Here is a 17451-nt window from a genome sequence, read left to right on the forward strand (position 1 = left end):
TTTGTGAGATAGGTGAATAGCATAATTTAAAAAAAAAAATTAAATCCCATCATGTTGTAGGATTTTGATTTTGTTCTGATATAAATGACTGCATTTACTGAAGTATTGCAGAAATAGAAGGCTGCCCAACAGGGGATTTATCCCTCGTAGCATGGGAGTTTCATATGAATAGATGAAGTGGGTTTCGGCAGCACAAAGTGACATTATGGGCACACACATCGTTACATTTTTGCAACTTTTCCCACAGTAAAAATGCAAGAAAATGTAGGGCCAGGTTCTTGGGTAGAATAGAAAAATGTATATATGTATTGAAGGGATGAGGGAGAAAAATAGACAAATGCTTTTAACACGGGGAGGAAAACTACTTTTAAAAGGGAAAAAATTGTGTAAGCTTATTTCTTTATAAAACCCCAAAAAACAAAACCCCAAACTGACTCCCCCCCACCAAAAAAACCCTTGTTTCCTTCTGTTTTAGAAAATCTAATGAGGCCCCTTAAGAACTATGGAATCGCATGGTGAGCATATGTTTTAATTTAAATCAAGCTTCCTTACAGATATATTTGATATTGCGCTGGAAAGCTTAAGTTTTTGCTTTTTTGTTTCAGTATGTCTATGGGTTTCTTGGTAGAAGAGACTGCCCCGGTTGTGTGGAGAGGGCTCATGGTCATGTCAGCTGTTGAGAAATTGTTGAGACAGGTAAGGACTTGGGTACATATTTGTGTTTCAAAGTAACTGGTTATTTAAAAAATGCATTTAACTGATATGTGAGTGTCCATGACACTATTTCATATGCAAGAAATACTGTATCTTGGTCATCTTAAATTCTGAAGAATTTAATCTTAGCTTCAGGTAAGAGAGAAAGTTAACACTTTTTGTGTTTACCGATCCCCTTCAAATAGATCTGCTGTTCTATGCATTTGGTGAGTGAATCACCCCCATTTGCCTTCCTTCTCATTACTTTTTATGTTTATGCAATTATAAAAAAAAAAAAAAAAAAGGAACATTTGGCAGTTGCCAAAGGATTTACATGTATAGGTATCTATGCATATCTACAGCTGTGTTCCCTTATGTGCTTGTTAATTTGCCAGCACTAAGAATTCCTGGGTGACGTTTGACATATGACAGGTACATGAAAATCATTAGATACCATCTCTATGTAATGCAGATAGATTGTTAGTTAATAAATTTCCTGGCATATGGAGGCAGGGTGGCTTTTTTATTTCTTGGCAGGTCTTTTTTTTTCTCTTACTGTGAATAGATCTGTGAAGTGCTAATGAGACAAACAGCTGAAAAAATGCATTAAGGTTACATGTTTAGACTTTGAAGTGACCCAGTTGTTCACAGCTGACATCTATTCCAGGGATTTAATGTGTACTGCTTGGAGATCACTAGGCTTATGTATGTCTTCTGTAAATGCCTCCAAATCTTGTGCTCCCTTAATGACTGAAAAGAAGATACTTTTTTTTTTTTTTAAATTCCCCCCAGCCTTTTTCCAGTTTTACAGAATTCTTCTCTAACACAGTTTTTAGAATAGTGGCACTCATTGCCCTAGTCAGAAAAGCCATGCGTCTTCCAGAATTTCAGGAAGAACATATTTTCTGAGATTTGGCCTTTAAAAATAAGGACTATCCATGCCAATAGCTGTGAAAGGCTGTTCTGACCTCTTTGTGTGTTGCATTGTGTTGGCCAGGTTCACAAAGACTAGAGTCTAAAACCTCGAAGGTAGAACTGAAGTTAGCACCTGCTGTATTGGCATATTCCACCCTGGGAGACTGAAGACTGGCAGGCACTCAACAGTGCTGTTACTTCAATCAGTAGTATCCCCAGATGGGAAGCATGTGCCAGCGTCCTTGTGGAGGGTATGGATGATGCTGTGTAATGAGCTCATTGCTCCCTAGCAACTGACAAAGCAGTTACATGCTGGCTGATTATACTGTAGGAACGAGACAGAGTCCATTAATGCTTGGGGCATCAGTGATTTCCCTGACAGTGGAACCTGAATTCTGAAAGAGGAAGGCTTTAAGGCTAAATTTCTTCTCCCCACAAGCATTTTGTTTCTGTATGATGACAAGGATAGTCTTAAATCTGTGCTGGAAAAAGTTGTTTGCATCTCCTCCTGCAAAGGAAGGAGCACACAGATCACAGGGAGAACCAGCAGGTTCTATCTGATGTATAGGTGGCTTCTAGACAGTAACTAATAATTTTTCCAGACTAACATTCGCTATGTTGCTTTTACAAACTGTCATCTCCCTTCTGATGTAGTTACTAGTCACTCAGGAAGGGGTTAACGGTAGAACCAATAGTGTTATAGTCTTGGACACCTAAACAGGAGAGGACCACAGCGTGTGGTGATGTTTTTAAAGATACTAACATTGTATGTTAGAAATAGTTGAAATTTGACCATGTTTTCTCTTTGTCTGTTCTTACTGGTCATAGCTATTACCTTTTGTTTGACAGGATAAAGTTGCTTGCAAGAGTAAAATAATTCTGCTTGTATTTAACTTTCTGAACTAGTGTTCTTAAGAAATAGCTGCTTTACTTCTATAGCTATATATAAACCATTTAAATTGGCTCCTTAATCTAGATTTGTAGTATAAGTGTAAAGACCTTGTGTGCGTTCAGACAAGCTGATAAAATATTAAGTTCTTAAAATAATTAAGTCAGCCAGATAGAAAATGTAGAGGTTCCCAGACTTATGCATTAAAAAACCTGGTGGTATTTATAACGGTGTTTATTGTTAGATGGTGGAGGACTTTTTTGTTTGTTTTAAAAAACATCAAGACTATGGCTTCCCTCTGTAAATAACTTTGAATGCTTGTTTGGTTTTTTCCATGTGAACAAATACGTTTTCCAGAGCTTACCGTGCTTCAGATACTCCAATAAAGCATTGAAGGGCCTAGTTTCCAAATTCATTGATGGAGACTTGTTAGCTCATTAACTTGTTAACTCATAGTTGGTCTGTGCCTGTAATAAGTATTTAAATGCTTCCCTTTAGATGTGCAGCTTTACTGAGATTTCTGAAATTCTTACTTTGAAAAATGCATTTGTTAAATATATACATTATGTGCTTTCTTATATACTTCATGCATGCAGCCTCACGCTGTAATATACGTATATTTCTTGTCTGGTTTTACTTCAGTGGATGGATGGCTTTTCAGCACAGTTTCGCTCTTCACCTCTACTTGCATATGGCCAGGATGTACATCACTTCTCAGATAAAACACCACCCTTTAAATCCAGCCTCTCCTTTTGCCACATATCTATAGATACCACATATATAATGAGAAAATACCTTTGCTCTTGCGTGTTGCCACACTGGTACAAAATAGGCAACAATACAGAAGACCAGTATTACTACTTGGTGTTTCTCTGGTAGTTTGTATCTCGTGAGCAAGGATGGTTTTCTGGATCACATCATATCATTTTCCTTAAACAGAGTTTAAAGGAAATCTGTCTTATAATACAAAGCAGTTAACAGTTTAGTATACTGTACTACATATATATTAATGTACGTCTGTCAAATTGGTACATAAAATATGTAGCATATGGATTCTATAATGTGTCCTACTTTTGATAAAAGTATTGCTCAATAGAAAAGGGGTGATATGAAGTTATTGAAAGAATAAGGAATATATAAGGAAATGATTTTTCACCTGTAGTGAAAGTAAATGACAAACACTAACGGAACATTTGATTCCATAAACACATTCTTAACGCTTTCAGTTAAATATCTCCCTAGTTTATATGCCTTGAAATTACCTAAAATTTTGTTGTGGCTGAGAAGGGACTTCTTCATTCACATAATTAGATGTACTGTAGGCCCATTTACTCTGCAGGATGACCTTTTTCTCTTACGTGGATTTTGACTCTTCCATTTCCCTGCCACAGTTACCTTCATGTAAAAATTCTTCCACCTCTGCTTTGAATCTTGCACCTTCCTTTGAATTGCCTTCCTTTGCATCTTGCTTGCCTGTATGTGGGATAGAAGAGAGTATTTCTTTGTTTACTTGATTTTTTTAAAAGATAGGTAATTTCTCTGAAGAGTGCATTAAAACTCAGATAAGGAAATTCTGGTAGTTCTCCAGTGTCATCTGTAGCACTAGGCTTTTTCTATTCAGTTTTCACTGATTTTTTTTCAGTGATACGAATTTTTTTTGTTACCTGAAGCCTGTATTTAAACAATAATATGTCTGAAAAGTTCTGTTGAAGGAAGTAGCAAGTAGACAGCTAAGAACCTTAGAAATATAAAGATTATTTAAATTAAAAAATGCAAGCAAAACTTGTTCATTGATTTACATTGCTTTTGCAACAAGGGCTGAAATGGTCATCACCACTGTCCCATACTCTCTGTATGGAAAGTTTTCTAGCACCATTCTCATTTCTGTCTGAGGAAGTCTTGGCAGTTCAAAAGAGCAATTAGAAGGATGCAGACACAATCCTGAACTGATCCAGGAATGGCATGACTGGCTGCTGTACGTCCTGGAGCATATTGTGGTAATTGTTCTGCCGAAAGGTTGGAGGAAAGGAAGTGGCTCTGTGCTGGCTGCCAATTTAATAGCTACTATAGTCATAGCAGCAATACAAATGGAGGGGATTTCTTGTTTAGGTAGTAATCAATACAAAGGGTACTAAGTGTTGGTTTCTTTGAACTCTCTATCTTATTCTACATGCGTTATCAAGCTGAAATACCAGCAGAGAAGGAAAAAAAAAATAATATACAGCAGACAAGTCAGCTTTTCTATTAGAAGAAAATCAAATAAAAAAATGTGATTACAGGTAAAATACAAGTGCATATTTCAGTATGTAGTGTTCTACTTGTATCTTGTCATATCAAAAGCTAAATTTGTATTAGAAGCAAGCATTACCTACACAACATGGATTATAGATGTCAGCAATTCTGTTAAGTGCAGGCAGTCCCCTTGGAACTAGCCAAAAAATGTGCTCTCTTCTCAAGGCAAGGACCTTGGGTTGATTAACATCCTTCAGAGGATTTCTTACCCTGACATGACTTTTTAACCTACGTTTTTGCAGACTAGTCAGATCTTACATGGCAAGACTCTTGTATTTCTTGTACTGCTCTAGAGTACCAAGAACATTTTGTGCATTGGCAGCATCCTTGGTAACTATGGCTATAATGTAGAGCCTCAGTGCTGTTATGTGTATTGTGACCTGTAAAGGTTCCTCAGATGTACCTGATACGGATGAACACATTTTCCCAGAAAGACTATGAAGCTTTTCGTGGAGTAGTTCAATTCTAATGTGTCCCTAAAATACTCTTCCTATTATGTAACTGTAATTCCTTCATCTCTTTTTTTGCTGCTTCTTTTAGCACCGATTTAGTGCCTCTGTTTTGGTTTATTTTAATTTTCTTTCAATACATACTTTTTATAAAAGTTCCTCTGGGAGGGATATAATTGGAAAGGAAAGAATATAGGGAAATTAGCAGAAAGCAAATTATATAAAACTTCCAACGCAGAGCAGTTGCACCTAAGCAAAAGAAAATGGGGCCTTGTACTTAGCTTGGACAGGCTTTATGCCCTGTAGATTCATGTTGAAAACCATAAATTCAGCAGAACAGTGATCGAAATATTTATTAGTTCAACCCAAAGCTGAATAGGGCTGTAGTCTGAAGATGCTGTCTTGTCCTTTAAAAAAAAAGTTTAACTTAAGTTTATGCAGTTATTATAATTGTATGTAATTTTGGAAGTTTGCTTAGACATGGAGATTTTGTGTGCTGCCTTCCTTCTGAAGCTGTTCTCTACTAAGAGAACTGCTTTGAGACCAGCACTTGCTAGAGGTAATCGTGGTTGTATTTATATGTTAGAGTATGTATGTGTGAAGATACATATATGTGCTCAAACCTTTTTTGTAACATAATTCTCTGATGCTTAGTTATCATACATAAGTAGCTGTAAGAGTATCATATGATACTGGGAATAGCGAAGATGCAGATGGATAAATTGTCTTGAAAATATTGAATAGACTGTGGGTTGTGGGGTCTGGGATATTTCAAGAGCCTCTGTGAAAAAGCTGCCATAAAAGCAACAGTGGAGTGGATTGAACAGTAAAAATTCATGTTTAAAGATTTGGGATTAGATTAGCTTGGCATCAGTGTTTAATTCTTGGAGATCAAAGACTATGGAGGCTATATTGTTGTGGGTTTTTGATCATGCCTGAAGCGGCCCATCTCTATAGAGGAGGTTATAGATGTTCAATACTGTTTTTGTTTGACATACATTAGTTAGCAAACTATTATGTGCAGTTGCTACTGTTTGAGAAGTGTGTATGTAGTTACTGGTATTCTCCTTTCCACCATTTAAGTCGGAGACGTTGCATATGTGGGGACAATTTTTCTTTAAATGTCATTTATTTTAGGTATATGTTAATGCTGCACTTACGAAGGCCAGAAAAATAAATAAGGTGTTGAGACCAAATGTATTTATACCTTGTAAAATAGCTACCATGCTGCCATTGACTTTTTTACTGTGCATGTTCCGTGCAGCAGAATGTTCTGTATATGGTGTCTGTAGATAGCTGTCTGATGTCATTTATCGTGTGTGTTTATAACATGCTGTGTTAAATCTCATAAATTCTTTGGCATAGAAATTTTCAGTTTCGTACAGGCTTGTTTGCCTGTGTGTATAAAGATTTCTTACAAACAGAACAATAGAGAAACTAGGGGAAACCGTTCCAAATTAGAAGGAATGATCTGTATTTGATTTGGAAGTGATACATGACAAGAACATTGTCAGTAAGGTAGTTAGGTACTACATGCTGAGCTGTCTGCCTGATTGATTAGTATGGTTTACTGAGAGTCGTTCTTTGGCTTGTGTCCAGATACTGTCTTTTGCCTCACTTTTTTGGGACCATGGAAATTTCATTCTGTGTTTATGCAGTGTTCAGCACTGTAGTGAGTTATCACTTGAGAGGTGCACAGAAATACATCTTCCTTTCATACTTTTTCATGTTTATGAAATAAATTGATTACTTTTCTTTTTATCAAGCACAGTGTATTTTGTTTCCAAAGCGCGTGTGTGTGAATGATACCAAATCTGTTAAGAATGCCTAAGATCAATGTAAATGTATCACTGGCATTCACCACAACTGATACTCATCAGAACCTAAATGTCTTGAGCAATTGTGCATATATCTGCAAAATATTCTGATGCTACGTGCTGCCTTGCATAAGTATTCTCCAGCAATGAGCCATCGAGGTGATATAGAGGGTGATACATGTAATACGTGAAGAGAGACAGAGACCTGGGTTAGTTGTTTTTGTGTGGTTTTTTTGGTTAAGATTAAAGGGAGATTACATAGTTATGTACAGAGAAGGTGAAAGTAGATGCTTCCTGGATGTGCAGGATGATAGCAACAAGAAGTAATGAGTGCAAGTTGCAATATATAGTAAGTAATGTGAGGGGGTAGTTTTGGTTGTTTTTTTTTACAGTGAAAACAATCACACATTAGAACAGGTTGCCCAGAGAGATTGTAGAATCTCTCCTTTGGTAGATACTCGGAACTGAGCTGGGCAAGACTTTGAGTAACCTGCTCTAAGTTGGTCTGCTTTGAGCAGCAAGATGGACCAGACAGATAACATCTTGAGGTCCCTTCAGACCTAAGTTGTTCTGTGAATCTGGGTTAATTCTAAAATTGATATTCCACTGCCTGTTTGTCTGTATGTAACTCCAAAAAGCCTACAGCTCAGAGGAGAAAACGGTTCTGCCTTTCACAGAGATCACTGGTGAGAGCACACAGTGAAAACCTAACCTGAAATGCTGAGGTGTCTCTCTGAGTGCCCCAATCACTAAGCTGGACAGTCATGGTAGCTCATCTCTCTTGCTCAAATGAATATAGAATTAAGCCTTGCAATCAAATTAGGAAGTGTCAACATAATGACTGAGAGTATCCTTTCCCTAGTAGCATTTCCAATCATTTGGCCAGTCTCTTTAGACTTCAGAGGTGCAGATCAGGTCCATGTAGGCAGAGACATAAAAGCTGAACTCAAATAATCCTTCTCTCTTGAATGAGCATCCTTAAGATGAGCTAAGAAAAAAAAAAACCCAAAAGGGAAATACCAATATATGTATTTCCTGTCATACCCCTTGTTTTCACAGGAGTACCTTGATCTGGAAGAGGTTTAAAAATGAGTATTCTAGGCCTGTGTGCGTTAACGTGTTCTCAGGCATCTTAGAATTGAATACCAGTGCCGTAAAGGAGGTTGTACTGGAGGCTTATGGTAGTTTTTTGCTTTAGCTTTAGTAGTTTGCTGCCTAGGGTGCAGTCCTTTATGAGACACAATGTAAGGCATCTGGCTGCCCTCTGTGAACCCTAGGTTGTTTGTTCTTTTTTTAATTTTAAAATTTTAATTTTAAAAAAATCTTGCTGCTGTTGTCGGCCTTGATTATTTTATAGTCTAAACTGGATACAAGAAAAATTCAAAGATGGCAGCAAAAGACATCTTGACAAAGAAGCCACATGTGTAGAATAGGTCTTTTATGTCCAGATTTTTTTAGGAGAAAGGCAAGCTGTAATGAGTTCAGGAATGGACTCTGGAAACATGGATTTGAAGGCTAGCATGTTTTTAAGTGGGTTTTTTTCATGTAAATAAATATTCCTTATTTGCTAAGACTTAGCAAATAAGAAATACTTATTTAAAAAAAAATCATTTAAATACAGACTACAGTAGAAACCTAATGCCACTCTTCTATTCTTTTCCACTAATAAAGGAGCGTGTTCGTTCTGTCTAGCTGCTGTAGGTTAGATGCAAAAGGGACGTGGGTATTGCTGTGCTGAACACTGCAGTGCCTAAAAGGTAGATGCAATGCCTGCAGGAATGGAAAATCAAAGAAAAGCCCAGGCCGGAGCCACTGTGTACCTGGGTCAGTGGGAATTCATCACTTGTCATTCCCAGTGGTAGTATCTGAGGAGTTACTTTGTCCTCCTGGATTTGCCTTTGGCACTGTTTTAGGAGAATAGCTGCAAGCCTTGGATTTTAAGGGCAGCAAAAACTTCTTACCCTTCATGTCCATGGCTTAAAGAAATTGGTGTAAAGTTCCAATTTTGCTGCGTTTCATCACCTACATGGTAAATGTCATTGGAGCTTGCTCAAAGATGAAATTGTTACTAGCGTGGGCAAAAACCAGTCTCATCAGTGTAGAATCAGTGCAAGAGTGTATTGGTGGATGAGAGGGAGCAATGAAATGGGATTTAGCAGAGAATGACACATACTGGGTCAGGAGGAAGATGACAATAACAAGTTGATGGCTCTGATTTTTATTTTTTTTTTTTAGCTATATTTTGAATAAATTGAAAGGCTCTCCAGAATAGTAATAGTGAGTCAGTGATGATGATTTTTCTTATTGTAAATGTAAAGAGCAAGTAAAGAAAAAGCACTGTAGTGAAGATGATTTTTTTTTTTGAGTGTGGACTTTATTTTTAATGCTTCTTGGTTTAGAAAGGGCACTCTTTCTAAGAGATACCATTGAAGGCATTTAACTTGCATTATGGCAGTAAATTTTCAAGATGGGAAAAGAGTGAGATGCTGCAATGGGAAATTGTAGCAAAGGTGCTCAGAAACATGAATAGTTCTTAGTATTTTTTTCATAATTTTATCATGTTTTTGCCTTTGGATACACATTTAAGAGTCTGTGCATACTGGTTATTTGTCAGCAGAGTAGAAGTACCTAAAATGTGTATGCTAAATGCAGATTAATATTGTTTTACTCTTTCTATATTTTGTGTTTTGGCAACATCTTCCATTTGAGAATTTTTCCTAATTTAAAAACTGACTTGTGTTTTACAATATTAATGTATTTATCCAGTCTGCAAGTAATTGAGGAATTGAGGCAGATAGTCTGTAGCAGGATATTTACAGTTCACATTTCATAGAGCTAAACAAAGCTGTGTTTATATTGTGAACTATAAAGATGTGTTTATAATTTGCAATGCATAACTCTAAAATGCAGCACTCTCACCAGGTATCACTACAGTGAAAAATTTGCTAGTATTTCAGCAATTAAGAAAATATTTCTTCTGTTTTATTTTTCTGTTTTGAGTTATCTTAGCCTGAGACGAGCATACAGATTGTTCCAGCGAGACAGCACAGTTCTTCAGAACAGTAAGAGCAGTTGCATCTTTAGGAAGTTTGGATGCTTTTCTATTTTTGTGGTCCAAAGTATGAAAATGAAGAGATCCAGACATTTCATCTGTACACATAAGATCATTGATATTTGTTCCATTTAGAAAGGTCAAGATCTGCTATTGAGATATTTTGAAAAGAGGAACAAACTCAAACAGGGCCAAACTTTGCAGTGCTAAGACTGCACTTTGATAGGCCACTAAGACTGCATCTACAGCTGACAGATAGTAAACAACTCTGAATACTTGAAATTTTTTTGTCTTAAATCTTTAATGGGCGTTCTTTTAAAGCAAGGAAGGTGAAGTGGCATCCCTCATTTTACCGCAGAAATTAAGGAAACGGTTTCAAGGGCAAGATAAGCAGATGACCCACTCATACCTTATAAAAGAATTTGTTTTAAAAAATACTTATACTTTTTATTAAATTTATTTGTCTGAGACTAAGGTACAAATAAACTAATTTCTACTCATCCAGAGCCCCCTGGAATCAGTGGAAATCTTGACAGTAATTTCTACACCATGCTTTTCTTGTCACGTTGATGTTTAGAAAAGCCTGTTACAGGCATTTGTATAATCACAATTCACTCAAATGCTAATAATCACCTGGAAAGGTCCTGTCTGTCCAGAGGGAACTGCTGTAACCAGTCCCAATCAGCATGTACATATTTAAGGGAAATGATTTTTTACTTCCTGGAGATTAGAAGCTAAACATAGATTCAGAGAGGTACGGCTGCCAAAAGTGTGGGAGATGACAGAAAGCTCCTACTTTCTGCCACTCTGCCCCCCAGTTTAACTCCCTATGCAATTAGAGTATTCCTTCTGTCACCCTTTGACTTGAGTGTTCCTGTACATTTTGGGGTGGGTATGACTGAACAAATAATGGGCTTGATTCTTTTTGTTTCCAGCTGAAGCTACAAAACCTGTTCTGTTGCCTTTCTTCCCTTAATGAAGGAAGCAGGATCTATATGGATCCCTGTTGCTTTATTGGCTTACGTTAGCAGCTGATATGAAAAGGGATTATGATTTCTGAAAGGAATTGACAGTCATAGAAAGAAGTATTAGGAAAGCCAGAAGGAAAAAAAAAACGTTAGCCAAAAACTTACTGCTGAGCTGGAAGCATTTGCAGTAAATGTATTTTAACTGTCTTTGAGGATTAAAAAAAAAAAGGCAAAAGAAAAAAAAAAAGCCTAACAACATAGTGAGAATGTATTTACAGCAAACATTTCCTGGCCTGGTTCCTCAGCTGTCATGGTTATGACTGTGCAGCTACTGCTGCTGTGGGAACAGGCTGAGAGAGTGTTTTCTTTGCTCTGCTTCCAGTAGTCTCATCTCCTGCACGGATTACACAGGTATGCATGTGTCTGCCCTCCTTGCAATGCAACAAAACAAGCTCAAAACATGTAACTCTTTTTTGCTGGTTTTGTTGAGTAGACAAGAAGAAATGGCAGAGAGCTCATGGTGTCTCAAAATGGCTGTGCTGGGGCTAGAATTAACTATTTTTGTTTTCCGTTGTCTTGTGCCCCTCCCCCCCCCCCCCCCCCCCCTTTTTTTTTTTTTGGTCTTCTTTTTTCCCCTTGAACTTTTAAAGGAAACTCTGTAGAGGTTTAAGGTTTCTCTGCAACAAAGTTCAGAACTTTGTGCCCAAATGGCATCCAGCTTAATTCTTGGAAAGAGGTGGTGATTTAAACATGTTCTTAAGTGTTTCCTAAACAGAAATACTAGTGGTAGAGGAACGAGGAAAAGAGAAGGCACAATTTGTTCTATTTTCTAAATGAAGATTCCATTATTTACATGAGACTGTTCAAAAACCGGTAGATGCCTAATGCCACTCTTCTACTTTATTCTTCTCCACTAATAAGGGCATCTGTTCTTTCTTTCTAGCTGCTGTAGGTCAGATGCAAAAGGGACATGGGTATTGCTGTGCTGAACACTGCCGTGCCTAAAAGGTAGATGCAGTGCCTGCAGGAATGGAAAGTTAAACCAAAGCCTGGGCCAGAGCCGCTGTGTACCTGTGTTGGTGGGAATACATCACTTGTCATTCCCAGTGGTACTGGGAAGTTACTTTGCCTTCCTGGAAGTACCTTCATACCCTTGGGCAGTGCTTTAGCAGTATCTTAGAGCGCCAAAGTTTAGAGCTTGGTATGGAATAAGTGAAAATAAATAGTGTAAGTCAAAGACGATAGGTTAACTGGCTGAAAATTAACAATTCTGAAGATGCTGAGCAAGAGAGCTATTAGGAAAAGCCTATGGGATGTGTCTCACTTTCTCTGTCCTGGATTTCAGCACCTAATTGTAGGCTGTATCACACAGCTCTGTGTAGCAGATATTTAGAGGCAAAATCAAGTATCTTCAGTTAGGTGCCAAGACCCTTTTTTCAGTTTAACTTGACAGGCTTATTCTCTCTTCATAGTAACAGTCTGGGAAATTTCCATAACCATTCAGCCAGGGCATGGGAGCTGCAAGTTCAGTTACTTTCTCAGTTTAGCATTTAAGCCTGTATTTCCTGCTACCCAGGGGAGTGCCCTGCAATCACACACAGCAGCTGAAACCTTCTGCCTTACAGCTAGGGGTGCGTGGTTCCTGGGGCCGGGTTAGATGTCTGAAGGGGGAAAACTATCCAGGAAACTTTGTTAATCCAAAATTTTAGCTTTCCAGGTGAATACCTCAGCTACTGGCCTTATATAAGGCCCCGGTTGCTTCATTGGCTTTTGCATTCTTTGTCATGCAGTGGCCCAGGTAAATGCCATCTGCCTGAGAAATTGATACGCCTTCCGATTCATATATAGGTTTATGTCTAATTATGATATTAAACAGCTGTAATTATAACAGCAGAACTACAGGCTTTGGTGTTTGGTTTTGTGGTTTGGGTTGCTTTTTTTTGGGTCGTGGTGGTGTGGGGTTTTATTTATTTATTTATTTAGTTTTGGATTTTTTGTTCTGAGGTGCCCAGCTTTCTGTTGGATTCAGTGTTATCACTGGCAGGTACATTGAGAGCAAGCCTGCTAGACTGGGCTTCTAAGACTTGCTCCTTTCTCACAAGTGTGTGTGTGATTAATGGATCCCAAATGAGCTTCTGCTTGAAACTTGGTACTCAATGAAGATTTTGGTATTTGTCTTCCTGAGTAGTCAACATCCTTGGGAGAATTTTTAGGATCACTTCTGAATGCATAGGTGGAGCTCCTCAAAGCTGCTTTTTTATGCATGTGGATGTTTTTTTTTCATTTTTCAGCTTTTTTTGTTTTGCATCTTTTTGATCAAAACAAAAGTGGAGCCTCTCCACTCCCAAGTACATTGTTTAGCATTATATGTACTAATTTTACTTAGTAAATAAATTATGACTATAACTATAAACAGTTTTAAAAATTAATATTAAATTAATGTTACACTGATTATGCAGAGATTTTTTCAGTAATCCAACTTGCATTCTCATTGTTGGAAGCTGACAGACTGATCCTTCACTCACACCGTCCTCCCATATCTCTTTTGCGCCCAGAAAATAGCTGCAGATATCCAAGAATAGCAGCATGTTTTGTACCAGTGCTCTTTGTAGAAAATTATTATTTCCCACATACCAAGTGATTGACACAAACATAAAGTAGTCGTGCTTAAGGTACCCGAGATTAGTGATTTTTTTCTTAGTGCCCTCACCCCCCAGCAAAAACCATCCCCCACTTTTCTGTACTATTTATGATGCTGCGGTAGTCGTTTCTCCTCTTACAGTGTTTTGCTCCATCCACAGTATCTTTTAAGAGAAGGAATATGTTCTCCCAGTAGGATGATGTCTTTGGAATACAGCTCTTCTGTTATGCGACTGAAGTGGGTGCTCGTTTTGATACATTTTCTGCTAGATGCAAACAAGTCTTTTTTTTTTTCTCTGTAAAACCCATTAAGTAAGAATTGGAGCTAAATAAAAAACCAGGAAGCAAATGAAAATATAAAGACTGTCCCTCACTTGGCCGTAATCACTGGATGTCCCTGAAACTCATAGTATCAGCACCTTCAATAATTATTTTAATTAGGTTTAGAATACAAGTAACACTTCTAATTTATTGTTGCAGATTCATAACTGAAGGCACTGCTGAATGCAAAAGCATGAATCTGTGGGCACAGCAATTATTTTGGCAATCTATATGCGATGGTTTCACAGATTATCTGTTGTCTGATTCACAGCAAATGCTCTACTTCTTTAGGAATTAGACAGTAATTCAGCGCATCATTAAATTGTAGGAATGTAATGTGTGCCACTGCAGAATGTGTACAATTTTGAATTTGTATTTATTTTCATTTTTACATTGTCTGTGTCTTTAATGCATTTTCTGCATTCCATTCTTCGTAAGGACAACCTATATGCTGTTCTTGCTTCTTTCTAACCTAAAGGCAGTTCTGTTAACAGATAACGTATACCAACTTCGCAGTCGAAGTCCTATGGTCAAGAATCCCAGCCAGTCAGAGACCTGCTTTGCTCACTCTTGCATGTGCTCTCACTTACATTCCTTTTTCACACTCTTTCATCCTCTTGAATCTTCCTGTGGAATTGAAAGGTTCTGTATTTTGTCCAGCCTTGTTGCGGCTTCTTGTTGAGAGTATTGATTGTTGTGCTCTGAAGAATTCACGCAGATGCTGCAGTGCTGGTTTCATTAGCAAAGGTGGACTATTTTGTATTCACTGACTGGGGAGGAGATGCTTGTGAATTTTAAGTACGAAAAGTTTGGAGGATGTGTTTTTGTCCACATTTGTGGAAAAAAGTTATTAAAAAAATAAAATAACATTTTATTATTGAAAATTAATGTTTCACCTCAAGGCTTCTTGCTCTGGGATCTGATAACATCACACCAGGCAAAAAACCCCAAGTCCTGTGTGGAGATTTGCTATCTTTTGGCTCAGTTCAGTGATCTACATCAAATTGATTCTATTCCAGTTTTTATATTGCACAATTTATGGTAATATTGGAGGGTTTTCTTCAACAGGATTTTAAGTGACTTGAATAACATTAATCGCGTTATTTTCTTATGTAATCCTTTTTCTGAAGGCCTTAGACTGGCCTCTGTAGAAGTTCCCTTTTCTGTACCAAAAAATGTTACATGTTGTACTTAAACAGAATTTTCTGACCTTTTTAATCTAATGATTTTTAGTTGAAGTGCTTATGTCACAGTGATATGCATGAAATGGTGCCAGTATTAGTCTGTTGGTACCTCAGTAAGGAATGTATTAGTTTTCTTATTGTACCAGAATATGAACTGAAGCTTAAGGAAGTTAAATAAAGTGTGAAGGGAAATTAGGAACATTGCTTTCCATTGCATAGCTTAAGCATTCAGTCTTAAACTGTATATCATCTTTTTATATCATTACAGAAATATAGGCTAAAATGCATATGGGGAATGGACTTAATAAGCTTCTCCCTCTTGATGTTAGTTGCCAACACTAGTAATAGTTCCTTCTGTTATTATTCTAGGGAAAAGCTGAATCAGACAGCATGTATAAATTCTATGAACTTAATTTGGGTCCTGATAATACTGCCTTAAAAATGTGTTGTTGGCTTGGGATTTGATAGCTAAACAGTGCTTTTGCTTTTGTGTATTAATAGGAAAAGCTCAAAGAAAATTTGTGGTTTAGATGATGTGCTTAACAGAGCTGCATCAACCTGGTGATTAGTTTAATTGGACGATGTGATGCTAGCCCACTTTCTTCTGTTATCTTTACTTTTATATTACTTTGGTGCTTAATTTTGTTGCTGAAAGACATAGGAATAGAAATGTGCCTTGTTCTGTTTCTTTTTCAGATGTCATTATTCCACAGCTGAACTACAGACAGTTCTGTATCACAGAACAAGAGAAAAAATACAGTGTATTTCTGAAGAAAAGTTTCTGCAAATTATGTAGTACAGAATGTTTGTGGATCAAGGGTAGAGAGCAGCAGGTAAACAATCAGTCTGAAGACTGACTGCATAATAGAAGTTTGCTTCTCAAACTGTCATCTTTTGGAGAATAAGTCCTCTGAATCCCTGAGAAGGGGGAACCTTGGCTCACAAAAATGCTTTGTAGTGACAACTTGAAGCTAGTGGAAGAGTCTTTTATACCTGGTAGTGCTCATACTGTCTCCATCAGTTGGGTTGGGAATACACATAATTATTCCTTTTCAGTCATCCCTGGAGACTGTCCCCAGACTCTTGTGGACATGCCACGTTGCCTCACAGCTGTGTGCCATCTTTGCTTCAGGCTGATGTGATGTTGACTGGGCTTTCTGAAGGCGAGTAGGAGCCTGGTGTGAGTGCCTTTCCTCATGAAACCATCTCTTGAAACACCCTGTAGAGAATAGCCTCTTTATTGTCGTCTTCTGGGAGTAGTTTAGTTTTGTAGGTTATATGAATGAAGGTGGTAGAAACTTCAGGCTACTAAACTTGCCTTCAGTTCTTAACATTATTAAAAGCCATCAGGGAGGAAGTAGCCAGTTTCTGTTTTGGTTGAATTGAATGGGACTCTGGCTTTTTTCCTAGGCATTTATTTCTGAAAGTTACTCTTAGTCTTTATTGAGAAAGAATAAGAGAATTTCCTTCTCTTTATGGAAATCTTTGGAACGAACTGTTCTTATGCTTCACTTCAACTGTGGCAGAACAGACTGCTCAGAAATACCTTAGAGGGAGTTTGAACTGTTGCGATGCATCTGTTTTTCACGGTGTTAGATTGCAAGGCTTTTGAGATCGGTTAAGCATCAGAGGACAAGTCAAAGGGGCAGCCGTCTTTGTTCAGAAAGTGTCAAGTTGTATTAAGCACTATGGAATATCCTGCTATGGTTTAGGTAGTTATTTTACTACCAGAGGGAAAGTTTCTGTAGGGACTAGAAATGTTCTGGTTTACGTCTGGGGAATGTCTCCTTTCTTCATGAAAATATTTGTGAAAATAAATAAAAATATTTTTTAATTAAAAATGTCTAGTTTCATTATACTGTTCCTAAATTAGCTCTTTTCTTATATCATGAAACTACTTATTTGTTCCCGATGTCTATGTATGTTTAAACAATCTTCTAAGTAATTTTTCCAGGAAATATTTTTAAATACCTGTTTTATCTTGCATCAACAGATCTAAGTATATGTGAATGGTAATATACATATATGTACTCATTTCACAATAGCATTTCTTACTTTTGTTTTGTTCAGCTGTTTGCCTGTTTTAAATCATTTATTTACACAAAATAGTAGTTAGGAGGAGGGGGATCTGGCAGGAATAGACCTTAAGCTGTCTGCAATGTAGCTCTTGGTACTTTTCTGATACTGGTATTCAGAATTCGGCTGGCTGCTGCCAAGTCTGCACCTGCAGT

General features: G+C 37.5%; 1 protein-coding gene across 6 annotated transcripts in view; it reads left to right on the forward strand.

Annotated features, from left to right (window-relative positions):
- Positions 1 to 17451, forward strand: part of NUBPL (NUBP iron-sulfur cluster assembly factor, mitochondrial) — a 159222-nt gene that overhangs the window by 31174 nt on the left and 110597 nt on the right. For all 6 annotated transcript variants that reach the window (XR_008733128.1, XM_055715913.1, XM_055715914.1 and 3 more), the window contains exons 5-6: positions 476 to 515; positions 606 to 696. Coding sequence is in view for 5 of the 6 variants with exons in the window: in XM_055715913.1 (XP_055571888.1) it covers positions 476 to 515; positions 606 to 696 (131 nt within the window). In the remaining variant the exon portion in view is untranslated. The remainder of the gene's footprint in view (positions 1 to 475; positions 516 to 605; positions 697 to 17451) is intronic.

Source organism: Falco cherrug, chromosome 7 (assembly GCF_023634085.1).
Source record: "Falco cherrug isolate bFalChe1 chromosome 7, bFalChe1.pri, whole genome shotgun sequence".
Classification (NCBI taxonomy): Eukaryota; Metazoa; Chordata; class Aves; order Falconiformes; family Falconidae; genus Falco; species Falco cherrug.